The sequence below is a fragment of the Oncorhynchus keta genome, unplaced genomic scaffold (genome assembly GCF_023373465.1).
Source record: "Oncorhynchus keta strain PuntledgeMale-10-30-2019 unplaced genomic scaffold, Oket_V2 Un_contig_7053_pilon_pilon, whole genome shotgun sequence".
Taxonomy (NCBI): domain Eukaryota; kingdom Metazoa; phylum Chordata; class Actinopteri; order Salmoniformes; family Salmonidae; genus Oncorhynchus; species Oncorhynchus keta.
The window spans coordinates 22,423-37,500 of NW_026289226.1; the positions used below are offsets into that span (position 1 = coordinate 22,423).

Consider the following 15,078-nt stretch of genomic DNA (forward strand, 5'->3'; position numbering starts at 1 on the left):
CCCATCATCGCAGTTCATCACACTAGTAGCATTGATGAGCATCTTAAACTTTACATTTGACTCTGCTGCACTGATTGTGTCCCAAATGGTAACCTATTCCCTATATAGTGGTACTACTATAGAAAAGGGCCTATAGAGAAAATAGTTTGTCTCTATGCCCAGACTACTGGCTGGAATAATCAATACCACTGTTGTAATCCTGTTCCGTGTGGATTAGAGCATGACATCACTGATCAATACAATATTAAATCTGGAAGAGAGGTGAGAGATCAGATTGACCTGCTACGGCCAGTGTGTATGTGTGTGTCAGCCAGATAATGCAGGGTTAAGAATGTGATAATGTGTGTGTCTGTAATAATGCAGGGTTCACCAACCCTGTTCCTGGAGAGAGACCCTCCTGTAGGTTTCAACTCCAACCCTGTTCCTGGAGAGGTACCCTCCTGTAGGTTTCAACTACAACCCTGTTCCTGGAGAGAGACCCTCCTGTAGGTTTAAACTCCAACCCTGTTCCTGGAGAGAGACCCTCCTGTAGGTTTCAACTCCAACCCTGTTCCTGGAGAGGTACCCTCCTGTAGGTTTCAACTACAACCCTGTTCCTGGAGAGTTTTTAGTCCAACTCTAGTCAAACGCACCTGGTTCTAATAATTATCTTGTTGATAAACTGAACCAGTTACACCTGGGGCTGGAGTTTAAACCTACAGGAGGGTCTCTCTCCAGGAACAGGGTTGGAGTTTAAACCTACAGGAGGGTCTCCAGGAACTCCAGGAACAGGGTCCAGGAGTTTAAACCTACAGGAGGGTCTCTCTCCAGGAACAGGGTTGGAGTTTAAACCTACAGGAGGGTTTCTCCAGGAACAGGGTTGGAGTTTAAACCTACAGGAGGGTCTACCTCCAGGAACAGGGTTGGAGTTTAAACCTACAGGAGGGTCTCTCTCCAGGAACAGGGTTGGAGTTTAAACCTACAGGAGGGTCTCTCTCCAGGAACAGGGTTGGAGTTTAAACCTACAGGAGGGTCTCTCTCCAGGAACAGGGTTGGAGTTTAAACCTACAGGAGGGTCTATCTCCAGGAACAGGGTTGGAGAGATGTGAGGTCACTCCACAGTAAGAGGAGTTCAGTAGCGGTCGTAATGTGATGGTCTCTGGTTGTAGGAGTTGTATCTTCCAGACTGATGCCCACCACCACCCTGGTCGTAACGCCTGTCCCTGTCTCCCCCGCGGTCCCTATCCCCTCCGCGGTCCCTGTCTCCCCCGCGGTCCCTGTCCCCTCCCCAACCCCGGCCCCTGTCCCCTCCCCAACCCCGGCCCCTGTACCCGCCACGGTCCTGTGATCTGAAGAACAGAGGGAGGAAGAGAGAGAGAAAGAGATGTGGGGGAGAGTGGGAAGAAGAAAAAACACATCAACCAAATGAACATGTTGTCCATCCCAGTAAACTGTAGAATGACATGTCAGACCAGCTGCTATTGTTGTGCAGAAACACTTCTGGAAATGTCCTGTTCTTACTACGGCACAGAATAATATGGTCGTCGTTAGCAGTCCAATACTGTGTTAAATATATTAACGATGAAGAGACGAGACAGGGCTGCGTTCAGCAGATCAAAACGGTGTGCAACATTTGATTGAACAGAAACAGTGGTGTTCTGAACGACCCAGTTGAAGAACCACACGGTTGTGGTAGCACAGTAGGAGATTGTGTAAGGCAGGCCTGGGCAACTCCAGTACTCTGGGGGCTTGCTTGGGGGTCACACTCCCCCCCATCCAAGGCTAACACACCTGACTCCAATAATCAAGATCTTAATTTTAGAATGCAATTTGTTTAAATCAGGTGTGTTTCTAGGGACGGGGGAGTGAGACACCAATCAGGCTCCCCGAGGACTGGAGCCTACTGTAAGGTGTGTTGAACTAGTTTAGAGATTTCAAGTGGTCACACACCCATATTAAATCAGGCCACACTGCACCACCCTCACAAAACTAGAGCGACCATACCTTAGATTGTGGAGGAAACATGTAGTTCAAGTACAAACCGTCACACAATGTAGCAAAACGTTTAATGAGATGAACGCACCCAGCTAGTTATGGTCGTTGTTGTTTACCTGTTGTCTCTGCCCCGGTTGTTTCCACCTCCACGCCCCCCCCAGTCCTCTACCAGTGGCGGGGGGTTGGCGGGGCGACTCACGTACTGCTGGTACTCCGGGTCCTCGAGAGAGAACCGGTGGGCAAACTGCTCCTCATAGTTAGGCGGCGTTTCTGGACCATCTGTCATTCTACAATGAGAGAAATACCAGATACTCGCTATTTCTTTTTTTTTTTTTACATCTTTAGAAATACCAGGAAATGGCAGTGGATTAGCTTCGCACGTGTTGTTGCTAGCTAGCTGGCCAGCGGTTTTTTTTTTGCAACAAACGAAACGTTTTTGCAACATAATCCAACTAATGAATACACCCCAGATTTGGTTGACGTAATCAACTATCCGGGAAACGTTATTTGGCGAACAAAGTTACTTTCGCTTTTCTAACTAAAGCTATGTAGCTAGTTAGATATATCCGAGCATTGCATAGCTGCGATGCAGCCAAGATAACTTTAGTTTTGACATTGTTGTAAAAACTATTGGTTACATCACAGCTAAGTATGGCATACAATAGGAACCGGTGAAGACAAAATGTAAGAAATTACCTGTAAATTGTATTTATTCAGCAGGCAGCTTCGACATGTACGACTGGACAAAATGTTGACAACAAGAATGCCACGGCAAAAAACGTCCCTCTAGGAACACGCTACCGATATCAATTGGTTCCGGATATCACGCGTCCGCCTTTTCCCTCCAGAAATAGTCAACACATTTTATTTAAATATTTCGCCAACTATTAGCAACAAACCTTTTTCACATATTTACTTAAGTGTGAACAATCGACATCATCAGAAGTAGGTCAAATAATAAAAACTTGATATTGAACCCCTGATGGTTGCAGAGAATCAAGTCAAGCACCTGCCACCTGAAGTAAATTGGCGTGGAATGTGACTTGAGGTGGTGGTCAGCTCAACGAGGCCTGAATCTGAAAAAGACATCCGAAAACCAGCCTCGTCTCCATCGACATGTAAGTGCTGAGAATAGTAGGTTAATAGTAGGTTAGCCTATGCCAATTAGCCTATGCCTACCTGCATTATATTGTAATTTTGGGCCTTGGTCTATCACTGCAGAATTACATCAAATCAATGCAAGAGTATTTGCACAGTTTGAAATAAACACATATTGTTTCTTGTGAAAAGCATATTTAATTGCATGTCACAAATAGGCCAAAATTCCACTTTTCTCTCTCACGTTTCCCCTGGGAATATGTTATGAAATAGACCACAGTGTAACTTCATATCCCAGGCTCTTAGAACGCTGTAGAAAGGAGATCATTGTGTGGGAGGCAGGACTGTTGAGAGCAGGTGGAAGCCGCACTGTGTCGCTACTGCTGCTCTCTGCCTGCCTCTCACGAAACACTAACCCATTGGGGAGAGAGCTGAGAGCGCAGATCCGAGGCAAGGCAACTCCAGCGCAGCAGTCACGGAATATTCAGCGAACATCATAACTTATTATTTTTTGAAAGCACAGCGTTTATCAGCCTTGCGGCTGCGGATAGAAGACGCGGAACGGGTGGGATCATAAGTTGTCACCTCGTCTGAATAAATAAGTTAGGCTAATGAAATGGCATTCGGTTTTTCTGTGTACGCTTGACTATCAGGAGAATCGAAACGCCGCTCAGCTCGCGAGGGAGTGCAGGGATCATATTTCCCTACTCTCTGTGATCGCATTACTTGCTCGCAGCCGATACCCTGGAATGGACTTATCCAATAGCTAATGCCAAGACTGGATCTATTTTAATTACATTGTTTTTAAAGACACTGCGTTTTTTTAAAAGTTCGCTTCTTCTAACCTTTTTATAATTGAAGGGTTGTACCAGAACTCCGCGGCAATGGGGTAAGTAATAGAAGGCACAGAAACGGTTGTCCTCTGGAGCGCATGTAATGTTATGACACTTGCTTTCTGACTATCTAAAATGTCAGTTATGTGTTTGATCTGCATGCATAGGCTACCCTACACGTGTTGGGGGGAGGGGGGTTAGAATAGAATGGGTGAATAATTAATCGTAACAATAATCGTTTCAAAAGCTTGTCTTGGCATGGAAAGCGTCCCTGCGCGCACGGCTCGCCCGAGGTGATACGGTGGAGAATGCCTCCCTCTCCAAACCATTCAGCGTGATAGCTTATCTCCGAAACGTGTCTGATAGCATACGAGTCTTGTGCCAGAGAGAGACGCACGTTTGACAGTTTACCAGGACAAGGTGCAAAACATGGTTCCCATGTAGAATTATTGTCAACAACAGCAAAAAAGCCAAGCAATGTCACTTTATGATTGACATATTTTGATTTCTTAGGAAGCCTATAGGCTAATGACAAATAGTACTATTTTCAACCTCTTAGAACTGAACGAGACGCATGATACTCTCCTCAGTTATTTGCTACACCGTACAGATAGCCTAATGTGCCGTAGATCTATAGGAGAGGATATCCTATATGGAAGTGCATACTGCATAGGCACTTAATTCTGATGTTAAGGCACTTAAGTCTGATGTTATTATCAGCCCTATTTTACACTATTTACTTTATAGTGCAAACACTGTTATGTCAGTAAGAGAAGTGGCCGACCGGTGGAATCCTCCAATCAGATGAGATCTGTGTGAGGAGGGATGGATGCCTTCACGCTGCTGGCTCAGCTAGCCTGGCTGGACGAGGCAGGTGGAATCTTCCCCGTCATTGCCTCCAGCTCTGTTCTGCTGTGGGAGAATAGAGGTGCCAGAGTCAACTGTGCCCACGCATGAACAAGCCGCGGCAAAGCAAACAGAGAGAGAGGGGGTGGGTGGAGGGGGCAGTGTGTGATTTGATGTGATGCCCACAGGGATAGAGGGAGTCTCCTCCTATACAGCTCTGTGTGTGTGTGTGTGTGTGTGTGTGTGTGTGTGTGTGTGTGTGTGTGTGTGTGTGTGTGTGTGTGTGTGTGTGTGTGTGTGTGTGTGTGTGTGTGTGTGTGTGTGTGTGTGTCTGATTTGATGTGATGCCCACAGGGATAGAGGGAGTCTCCTCCTATACAGCTCTGTACATTAGAGATATTGTTAAACAAATGATTCAAGCTCTGTCAGTGTCAAGTCTTGCCATAGATGTTCAAACCTATTTTAAGTCAAAACTGTAAGTACGCCACTCAGGAACATTCACCGTCGTCTTGGCAAGCAACTCTACTGTATATTTGGCCTTGTGTTTTAGGTTATTGTCCTGCTGAAAGGTGAATTCATCTCCCAGTGTCTGTTGGAAAGCAGACTCAACCAGGTTTTCCTCTAGGATTTTGCCTGTGCTTAGCGCCATTCCATTTCTTTTTATCCTGAAAAACTCCCCAGTTCTTAACAATTATAAGCCATACCCATAACATGACACAGCCACCACTATGCTTGAAAACATGGAGAGTGGTACTCAGTAATGTGTGGTATTGGATTTGCCCCAAACGTACCACTCTGTTTTCAGGACAAATAGTTAATTGCTTTGCCACATTTTTTTTGCAGTTTTACTTTAGTGCCTTGTTGGTCTTTGTAGTCGAATCTGTGTTTGAAATTCACTGCTTGACTGAGGGACATTAGAGATAATTGTATGTATTGGGATAAAGAGATGAGGTAGTCATTCATAAATCATGTTAAAACACTATTAAATGCACACAGAGTGAGTCCATGCAACTTATTATGTGACTTGTTAAGCACATTTTTACTCCTGAACTTATTTAGACTTCCCATAACAAAGGAGTTGAATACTTATTGACTCAAGACATTTCATCTTATAATGTTTTTAATGAATTAGTACAAATGTCTAAAAACACAATTCCATTTTTTTACATGTATGTATTCCAATTGAATTCAGACTATAACGCAACAAACTGTGGAAGATCAAGGGGAGTGAATACTATGTGAAGGCTCTGTAATAGATGTGTTGGGTTGTTGTGGTTTAGCGTCATGGTTACAACGACCCACAGCCTTTGTCATCTGATATCAGTCATCTCAACTGTTTTACTCTGAAGCTTTTTATTTTGTGGTCTGAGCATTGAGATTCAATTATCTTGATATAGATAATAAATGCATAAATAAATAAATATATGCATATTTAGATGGAGAGGTAGGCTACTTTTTATAAATCTCAGAGGGGAAAATGTCAAATCATATTGAATATTTAGAATGATCTATCTTGGTTTCCTTCTGCATCTGGCCTTTACCTCCTCACATCAACAGCTGTCTGGCAAGGCATCTCACCTCCTCACATCAAGGCAGCTGTCTGCATCTGGCCTTTACCTCCTCACACCAAGGCATCTGGCCTCACACCAAGGCATCTGGCCCTCCTCACACCAAGGCATCTGGCCTTTACCTCCTCACACCAAGGCATCTGGCCTTTTTCACACCAAGGCATCTGGCCCTCACACCAAGGCATCTGGCCTTTACCTCCTCACACCAAGGCATCTGGCCTTTACCTCCTCACACCAAGGCATCTGGCCTTTACCTCCTCACACCAAGGCATCTGGCCTTTACCTCCTCACACCAAGGCATCTGGCCTTTACCTCCTCACACCAAGGCATCTGGCCTTTACCTCCTCACACCAAGGCATCTGGCCTTTACCTCCTCACACCAAGGCATCTGGCCTTTACCTCCTCACACCAAGGCATCTGGCCTTTACCTCCTCACACCAAGGCATCTGGCCTTCACACCAAGGCATCTGGCCTTTACCCTCACACCAAGGCATCTGGCCTTTACCTCCTCACACCAAGGCATCTGGCCTTTACCTCCTCACACCAAGGCATCTGGCCTTTACCTCCTCACACCAAGGCATCTGGCCTTTCACACCAAGGCACCTCCTCACACCAAGGCATCTGGCCTTTACCTCCTCACACCAAGGCATCTGGCCTTTACCTCCTCACACCAAGGCATCTCACCTCCACCAAGGCATCCACACCAAGGCATCTGAATCAAACATGTCATAACACTTAATATGAAGCCATGCAGCTGCAACAACTAGTGTTGACATGTCATCATGACTAGACACAGTCATCAGATTATTATGGGTGTGTGTGTTGTTGTTGCGTTGAATTAGTACCTAGACTGACAAATCAAGCAGTATTTAATATAACAATGACTGAATCCGATCTGTTTGGGTGCTGTGTGACGTGAGATGGTTTAGTTGTTGACTGAGTTTCCGTGCTCGGTGAAAGGAGAAGGATGTTGCTGTGTTTTCTCTTCAGAGAGAGATCGTCGTGAGGGTAGTCTTGGAATGTGTAAGGAACCTGTCTAGCACATCTGAGTCATACTCAAGACACAGTACTGTACCAACTCACCCAACCGGTCTGGGCTTTAGGAACTAGGCATTCCGTGTCAGTGTTTCCCCTAGCTCAATCAGTCATTTTCCAGGCGGGGCCCCGCAAACTAGGTCCTCCTTAACCTGATGTTTAAACTGAGAACCAACTTGAAGTGAACTTATATTTTAGTCCGGGACTAACAGTGAGGTGGTGGGAGAAAGACAGTAGTGTGGTCTTATGTCATTCTGGGAGTGGTTGCTGAACCTACCCTACTGCAACGTCATCATAACACAGACCTGGAGGAAGGTCGCACCACCTGTCTCCTGTTGATCCCGCTCTTCCTTATCATTCATCACACCTTCTTCCTGTAGTTTGACTTCTTCCTCTCCCCTGTTGATCTCACTCTTCCTTATCATTCATCACACCTTACTGTAGTTGATCTCGCTCTTCCTTATCATTCATCACACCTTCTTCCTGTAGTTTGACTTCTACCTCTCCCCTGTTGATCTCACTCTTCCTTATCATTCATCACACCTTCTTCCTGTAGTTTGACTTCTACCTCTCCCCTGTTGATCTCACTCTTCCTTATCATTCATCACACCTTCTTCCTGTAGTTTGACTTCTACCTCTCCCCTGTTGATCTCACTCTTCCTTATCATTCATCACACCTTCTTCCTGTAGTTTGACTTCTACCTCTCCCCTGTTGATCTCACTCTTCCTTATCATTCATCACACCTTCTTCCTGTAGTTTGACTTCTACCTCTCCCCTGTTGATCTCACTCTTCCTTATCATTCATCACACCTTCTTCCTGTAGTTTGACTTCTACCTCTCCCTGTTGATCTCGCTCTTCCTTATCATTCATCACACCTTCTTCCTGTAGTTTGACTTCTACCTCTCCCCTGTTGATCTCACTCTTCCTTATCATTCATCACACTTCTTACTGTTTAGTTGATCTCGCTCTTCCTTATCATTCATCACACCTACTGTAGTTGATCTCGCTCTTCCTTATCATTCATCACACCTCGTAATTCAGTCATCACACTCGTAATTCAGTCATCACACTCGTAATTCAGTCAGTCACACCTCGTAATTCAGTCATCACACCTCGTAATTCAGTCATCACACCTCGTAATTCAGTCATCACACCTCGTAATTCAGTCATCACACCTTATTAAACACTGAGTGTAAAAAAACATGAGGAACTCTTCCCACGACAGACTGACCAGGTGAATCCAGGTGAATCCAGGTGAAAGCTTTGATCCCTTATTGATGTCACTTGTTAAATCCACTTCAATCAGTGTAAATGCAGGGGAGGAGACGGGTTAAAGAAGGATTTTTAAGCCTGGAGACATGGATTGTGTATGTGTTCCATTCAGAGGGCGAATGGGCAAGACAAAATATTGAAGTACCTTTTGAACAGGGTATGGTAGTAGGTGCCAGGCGCATCGGTTTGTGTCAAGAACTGCAACTCTGGTGGGTTTTTCACGCTCAACAGATTGGTCCACCACCCAAAGGACATCCAGCCAACTTGACACAACTGTGGGAAGCATTGGAGTCAACATGGGCCAGCATCCCTGTGGAAGGCTTTCGACACCTTGTAGAGTCAACATGGGCCAGCATCCCTGTGGAAGGCTTTCGACACCTTGTAGAGTCAACATGGGCCAGCATCCCTGTGGAACGCTTTAGACACCTCATAGAGGTGTTCCTAATGTTTTGTACACTCAGTGTATCGTCTCAGTTCTCCTTGTAATCCCTAGTCATCATCACACCTTCTCAATATGTAGCCCCAAAGCCAATTCCTGTTTTGATCGTCTTTCCTTCCAGTTCTCTGCTGCCAATGACTGGAACGAACTGCAAAAATCACTGAAGCTGGAGACTCATCTCTCCCTCACTAACTTTAAGCACCAACTGTCAAGAGCAGCTTACAGATCACTGCACCTGTACACAGCCCATCTGTAAATAGCCCATCTGTAAATAGCCCACCCAACTACCTCATCCCCATATTCTTTTTATTCTTTGCTCCTTTGGACCCCAGTATCTCTACTTGCACATTCATCTTCTGCACATCTATTAATCCAGTCTCTGTCACTCCAGTGTTTTAATTGCTAAATTGTAATTACTTCACCACCATGGCCTATTTATTGCCTTACCTCCCTTATCTTACCTAATTTGCACACACTGTATATAGACATTTCTACTGTATTATTGACTGTATGTTTGTTTATTCCATGTGTAACTCTGTGTTGTTGTTTGTGTCGCACTGCTTTACTTTATCTTGGCCAGGTCTCAGTTGTAAATGAGAACCTGTTCTCAACTAACCTACCTGGTTAAATACAAACATCTGTTCCACCTGTTCTCAACTAGACTACCTGATTAAATACAAACGTCTGTTCCACCTGTTCTCAACTAGCCTACCTGGTTAAATAAAAACGTCTGTTCCACCTGTTCTCAACTAACCTACCTGATTAAATACAAACATCTGTTCCACCTGTTCTCAACTAACCTACCTGGTTAAATACAAACATCTGTTCCACCTGTTCTCAACTAGACTACCTGGTTAAATACAAACGTCTGTTCCACCTGTTCTCAACTAGACTACCTGATTAAATACAAACATCTGTTCCACCTGTTCTCAACTAGCCTATCCTGATTAAATACAAACATCTGTTCCACCTGTTCTCAACTAGCCTACCTGATTAAATACAAACATCTGTTCCACCTGTTCTCAACTAGCCTACCTGATTAAATACAAACATCTGTTCCACCTGTTCTCAACTAGCCTACCTGATTAAATACAAACATCTGTTCCACCTGTTCTCAACTAACCTACCTGGTTAAATACAAACATCTGTTCCACCTGTTCTCAACTAACCTTCCTGGTTAAATAAAAACATCTGTTCCACCTGTTCTCAACTAGACTACCTGATTAAATAAAAACATCTGTTCCACCTGTTCTCAACTAGCCTGCCTGATTAAATACAAACATCTGTTCCACCTGTTCTCAACTAGCCTACCTGGTTAAATAAAAACGTCTGTTCCACCTGTTCTCAACTAGCCTACCTGATTAAATAAAAACGTCTGTTCCACCTGTTCTCAACTAACCTACCTGATTAAATACAAACATTACATTTACATTTACATTTAAGTCATTTAGCAGACGCTCTTATCCAGAGCGACTTACAAATTGGTGCATTCACCTTATGACATCCAGTGGAACAGCCACTTTACAATAGTGCATCTAAATCTTTTAAGGGGGGTGAGAAGGATTACTTTATCCTATCCTAGGTATTCCTTAAAGAGGTGGGGTTTCAGGTGTCTCCGGAAGGTGGTGATTGACTCCGCTGTCCTGGCGTCGTGAGGGAGTTTGTTCCACCATTGGGGGCCAGAGCAGCGAACAGTTTTGACTGGGCTGAGCGGGAACTGTACTTCCTCAGTGGTAGGGAGGCGAGCAGGCCAGAGGTGGATGAACGCAGTGCCCTTGTTTGGGTGTAGGGCCTGATCAGAGCCTGGAGGTACTGAGGTGCCGTTCCCCTCACAGCTCCGTAGGCAAGCACCATGGTCTTGTAGCGGATGCGAGCTTCAACTGGAAGCCAGTGGAGAGAGCGGAGGAGCGGGGTGACGTGAGAGAACTTGGGAAGGTTGAACACCAGACGGGCTGCGGCGTTCTGGATGAGTTGTAGGGGTTTAATGGCACAGGCAGGGAGCCCAGCCAACAGCGAGTTGCAGTAATCCAGACGGGAGATGACAAGTGCCTGGATTAGGACCTGCGCCGCTTCCTGTGTGAGGCAGGGTCGTACTCTGCGGATGTTGTAGAGCATGAACCTACAGGAACGGGCCACCGCCTTGATGTTAGTTGAGAACGACAGGGTGTTGTCCAGGATCACGCCAAGGTTCTTAGCACTCTGGGAGGAGGACACAATGCAGTTGTCAACCGTGATGGCGAGATCATGGAACGGGCAGTCCTTCCCCGGGAGGAAGAGCAGCTCCGTCTTGCCGAGGTTCAGCTTGAGGTGGTGATCCGTCATCCACACTGATATGTCTGCCAGACATGCAGAGATGCGATTCACCACCTGGTCATCAGAAGGAGGAAAGGAGAAGATTAATTGTGTGTCGTCTGCATAGCAATGATAGGAGAGACCATGTGAGGTTATGACAGAGCCAAGTGACTTGGTGTATAGCGAGAATAGGAGAGGGCCTAGAACAGAGCCCTGGGGACACCAGTGGTGAGAGCGCGTGGTGAGGAGACAGATTCTCGCCACGCCACCTGGTAGGAGCGACCTGTCAGGTAGGACGCAATCCAAGCGTGGGCCGCGCCGGAGATGCCCAACTCGGAGAGGGTGGAGAGGAGGATCTGATGGTTCACAGTATCGAAGGCAGCCGATAGGTCTAGAAGGATGAGAGCAGAGGAGAGAGAGTTAGCTTTAGCGGTGCGGAGCGCCTCCGTGATACAGAGAAGAGCAGTCTCAGTTGAATGACTAGTCTTGAAACCTGACTGATTTGGATCAAGAAGGTCATTCTGAGAGAGATAGCGGGAGAGCTGGCCAAGGACGGCACGTTCAAGAGTTTTGGAGAGAAAAGAAAGAAGGGATACTGGTCTGTAGTTGTTGACATCGGAGGGATCGAGTGTAGGTTTTTTCAGAAGGGGTGCAACTCTCGCTCTCTTGAAGACGGAAGGGACGTAGCCAGCGGTCAGGGATGAGTTGATGAGCGAGGTAAGGTAAGGGAGAAGGTCTCCGGAAATGGTCTGGAGAAGAGAGGAGGGGATAGGGTCAAGCGGGCAGGTTGTTGGGCGGCCGGCCGTCACAAGACGCGAGATTTCATCTGAGAGAGAGGGGAGAAAGAGGTCAGAGCACCGGGTAGGGCAGTGTGAGCAGAACCAGCGGTGTCGTTTGACTCAGCAAACGAGGATCGGATGTCGTCGACCTTCTTTTCAAAATGGTTGACGAAGTCATCTGCAGAGAGGGAGGAGGGGGGAGGGGGAGGAGGATTCAGGAGGGAGGAGAAGGTGGCAAAGAGCTTCCTAGGGTTAGAGGCAGATGCTTGGAATTTAGAGTGGTAGAAAGTGGCTTTAGCAGCAGAGACAGAGGAGGAAAATGTAGAGAGGAGGGAGCGAAAGGATGCCAGGTCCGCAGGGAGGCGAGTTTTCCTCCATTTCCGCTCGGCTGCCCGGAGCCCTGTTCTGTGAGCTCGCAATGAGTCGTCGAGCCACGGAGCGGGAGGGGAGGACCGAGCCGGCCTGGAAGATAGGGGACATAGAGAGTCAAAGGATGCAGAAAGGGAGGAGAGGAGGGTTGAGGAGGCAGAATCAGGAGATAGGTTGGAGAAGGTTTGAGCAGAGGGAAGAGATGATAGGATGGAAGAGGAGAGAGTAGCGGGGGAGAGAGAGCGAAGGTTGGGACGGCGCGATACCATCCGAGTAGGGGCAGTGTGGGAAGTGTTGGATGAGAGCGAGAGGGAAAAGGATACAAGGTAGTGGTTGGAGACTTGGAGGGGAGTTGCAATGAGGTTAGTGGAAGAACAGCATCTAGTAAAGATGAGGTCGAGCGTATTGCCTGCCTTGTGAGTAGGGGGGGAAGGTGAGAGGGTGAGGTCAAAAGAGGAAAGGAGTGGAAAGAAGGAGGCAGAGAGGAATGAGTCAAAGGTAGACGTGGGGAGGTTAAAGTCGCCCAGAACTGTGAGAGGTGAGCCGTCCTCAGGAAAGGAGCTTATCAAGACATCAAGCTCATTGATGAACTCTCCGAGGGGAACTGGAGGGCGATAAATGATAAGGATGTTAAGCTTGAAAGGGCTGGTAACTGTGACAGCATGAAAAAACATCTGTTCCACCTGTTCTCAACTAACCTACCTGGTTAAATACAAACGTCTGTTCCACCTGTTCTCAACTAGACTACCTGGTTAAATACAAACATCTGTTCCACCTGTTCTCAACTAGCCTACCTGATTAAATACAAACATCTGTTCCACCTGTTCTCAACTAGACTACCTGGTTAAATACAAACATCTGTTCCACCTGTTCTCAACTAACCTACCTGGTTAAATAAAAACATCTGTTCCACCTGTTCTCAACTAGACTACCTGGTTAAATACAAACATCTGTTCCACCTGTTCTCAACTAGACTACCTGGTTAAATACAAACGTCTGTTCCACCTGTTCTCAACTAGACTACCTGATTAAATACAAACATCTGTTCCACCTGTTCTCAACTAACCTACCTGGTTAAATACAAACGTCTGTTCCACCTGTTCTCAACTAGACTACCTGGTTAAATACAAACATCTGTTCCACCTGTTCTCAACTAGACTACCTGGTTAAATACAAACGTCTGTTCCACCTGTTCTCAACTAGCCTACCTGGTTAAATACAAACATCTGTTCCACCTGTTCTCAACTAGACTACCTGGTTAAATACAAACGTCTGTTCCACCTGTTCTCAACTAACCTACCTGGTTAAATACAAACGTCTGTTCCACCTGTTCTCAACTAGACTACCTGGTTAAATACAAACGTCTGTTCCACCTGTTCTCAACTAACCTACCTGGTTAAATACAAACATCTGTTCCACCTGTTCTCAACTAACCTACCTGGTTAAATACAAACGTCTGTTCCACCTGTTCTCAACTAACCTACCTGGTTAAATACAAACGTCTGTTCCACCTGTTCTCAACTAGACTACCTGATTAAATACAAACGTCTGTTCCACCTGTTCTCAACTAACCTACCTGGTTAAATACAAACATCTGTTCCACCTGTTCTCAACTAACCTACCTGGTTAAATACAAACGTCTGTTCCACCTGTTCTCAACTAGACTACCTGGTTAAATACAAACGTCTGTTCCACCTGTTCTCAACTAGCCTACCTGGTTAAATACAAACATCTGTTCCACCTGTTCTCAACTAGACTACCTGGTTAAATACAAACATCTGTTCCACCTGTTCTCAACTAGCCTGCCTGATTAAATACAAACATCTGTTCCACCTGTTCTCAACTAGCCTACCTGGTTAAATAAAAACGTCTGTTCCACCTGTTCTCCTTGTAGTTCATAGTCTGTCAAGTTCAGCAATGTGTAATTAAACATGTCCTGGTGTCAATAGGGAAGCTCAATACCTTGGACAATCTAGTTTGATACTGGTGTCAGTCCAAGGTTCCCTACTATCTAGTTTGATACTGGTGTCAGCCCAAGGTTCCCTACTATCTAGTTTGATACTGGTATCAGTCCAAGGTTCCCTACTATCTAGTTTGATACTGGTGTCAGCCCAAGGTTCCCTACTATCTAGTTTGATACTGGTGTCAGTCCAAGGTTCCCTACTATCTAGTTTGATACTGGTGTCAGCCCAAGGTTCCCTACTATCTAGTTTGATACTGGTGTCAGCCCAAGGTTCCCTACTATCTAGTTTGATACTGGTGTCAGTCCAAGGTTCCCTACTATCTAGTTTGATACTGGTGTCAGCCCAAGGTTCCCTACTATCTAGTTTGATACTGGTGTCAGTCCAAGGTTCCCTACTATCTAGTTTGATACTGGTGTCAGTCCAAGGTTCCCTACTATCTAGTTTGATACTGGTGTCAGTCCAAGGTTCCCTACTATCTAGTTTGATACTGGTGTCAGCCCAAGGTCCCCTACTATCTAGTTTGATACTGGTGTCAGTCCAAGGTTCCCTACTATCTAGTTTGATACTGGTGTCAGTCCAAGGTTCCCTACTATCTAGTTTGATACTG

At 45.9% G+C, this 15,078-nt stretch overlaps 2 protein-coding genes and 2 long non-coding RNA genes across 11 annotated transcripts in view; 1 reads left to right on the forward strand and 3 right to left on the reverse strand.

The window, feature by feature from the left end:
- Positions 1–547: 547 nt before the first annotated feature.
- Positions 548–2,823, reverse strand: LOC118370649 (RNA guanine-N7 methyltransferase activating subunit-like). Of its 7 annotated transcripts, none has more exons than XR_008123518.1 (4): positions 2,671–2,823; positions 2,091–2,261; positions 916–1,328; positions 548–695 (listed from the first exon to the last, which is right to left on the reverse strand). XR_008123518.1 is itself a non-coding variant. In XM_052511649.1 (3 exons), the coding sequence occupies exons 2-3, from the start codon at positions 2,258–2,260 to the stop codon at positions 1,112–1,114; spliced, it is 387 nt and encodes a 128-aa protein (XP_052367609.1). In that variant the 5' UTR covers position 2,261; positions 2,671–2,823; the 3' UTR covers positions 780–1,111. The 7 variants fall into 7 exon arrangements, 1 of the variants encoding a protein (XP_052367609.1); XR_008123517.1 differs by having other exon boundaries at positions 561–738; XR_008123514.1 differs by having other exon boundaries at positions 561–711; positions 889–1,328.
- Positions 2,824–6,504: 3,681 nt separating this feature from the next.
- LOC127926175 (uncharacterized) lies at positions 6,505–6,990 on the reverse strand. The gene is made up of 3 exons (XR_008123521.1): positions 6,923–6,990; positions 6,825–6,882; positions 6,505–6,747 (listed from the first exon to the last, which is right to left on the reverse strand). It is a non-coding gene; the product is annotated as an uncharacterized LOC127926175 (long non-coding RNA).
- Positions 6,991–13,313: 6,323 nt separating this feature from the next.
- LOC127926174 (uncharacterized) lies at positions 13,314–14,369 on the reverse strand. 2 transcript variants are annotated; one of them, XR_008123520.1, is made up of 4 exons: positions 14,111–14,369; positions 13,743–13,880; positions 13,440–13,696; positions 13,314–13,393 (listed from the first exon to the last, which is right to left on the reverse strand). It is a non-coding gene; the product is annotated as an uncharacterized LOC127926174 (long non-coding RNA). The 2 variants fall into 2 exon arrangements; XR_008123519.1 differs by having other exon boundaries at positions 13,337–13,696.
- A 55-nt stretch (positions 14,370–14,424) lies between these two features.
- The window catches only part of LOC127926173 (uncharacterized), a 1,608-nt gene continuing 954 nt past the window's right edge, over positions 14,425–15,078 (forward strand). Inside the window, exons 1-3 of the mRNA XM_052511647.1 lie at positions 14,425–14,428; positions 14,579–14,974; positions 15,014–15,078. The exon at positions 15,014–15,078 is cut by the window's right edge and continues 52 nt beyond it. Of these exons, the coding sequence (XP_052367607.1) occupies positions 14,425–14,428; positions 14,579–14,974; positions 15,014–15,078 (465 nt within the window). The remainder of the gene's footprint in view (positions 14,429–14,578; positions 14,975–15,013) is intronic.

Bases quoted from the DNA above. Each gene is read 5' to 3' on its own strand.
- LOC118370649 (XM_052511649.1), bottom strand. From the start codon at position 2,260: ATGACAGATGGTCCAGAAACGCCGCCTAACTATGAGGAGCAGTTTGCC. The intron at 1,329-2,090 runs GTAAACAACAAC...TCTGTTCTTCAG, and splicing joins AACCGGGGCAGAGACAACAG to ATCACAGGACCGTGGCGGGT.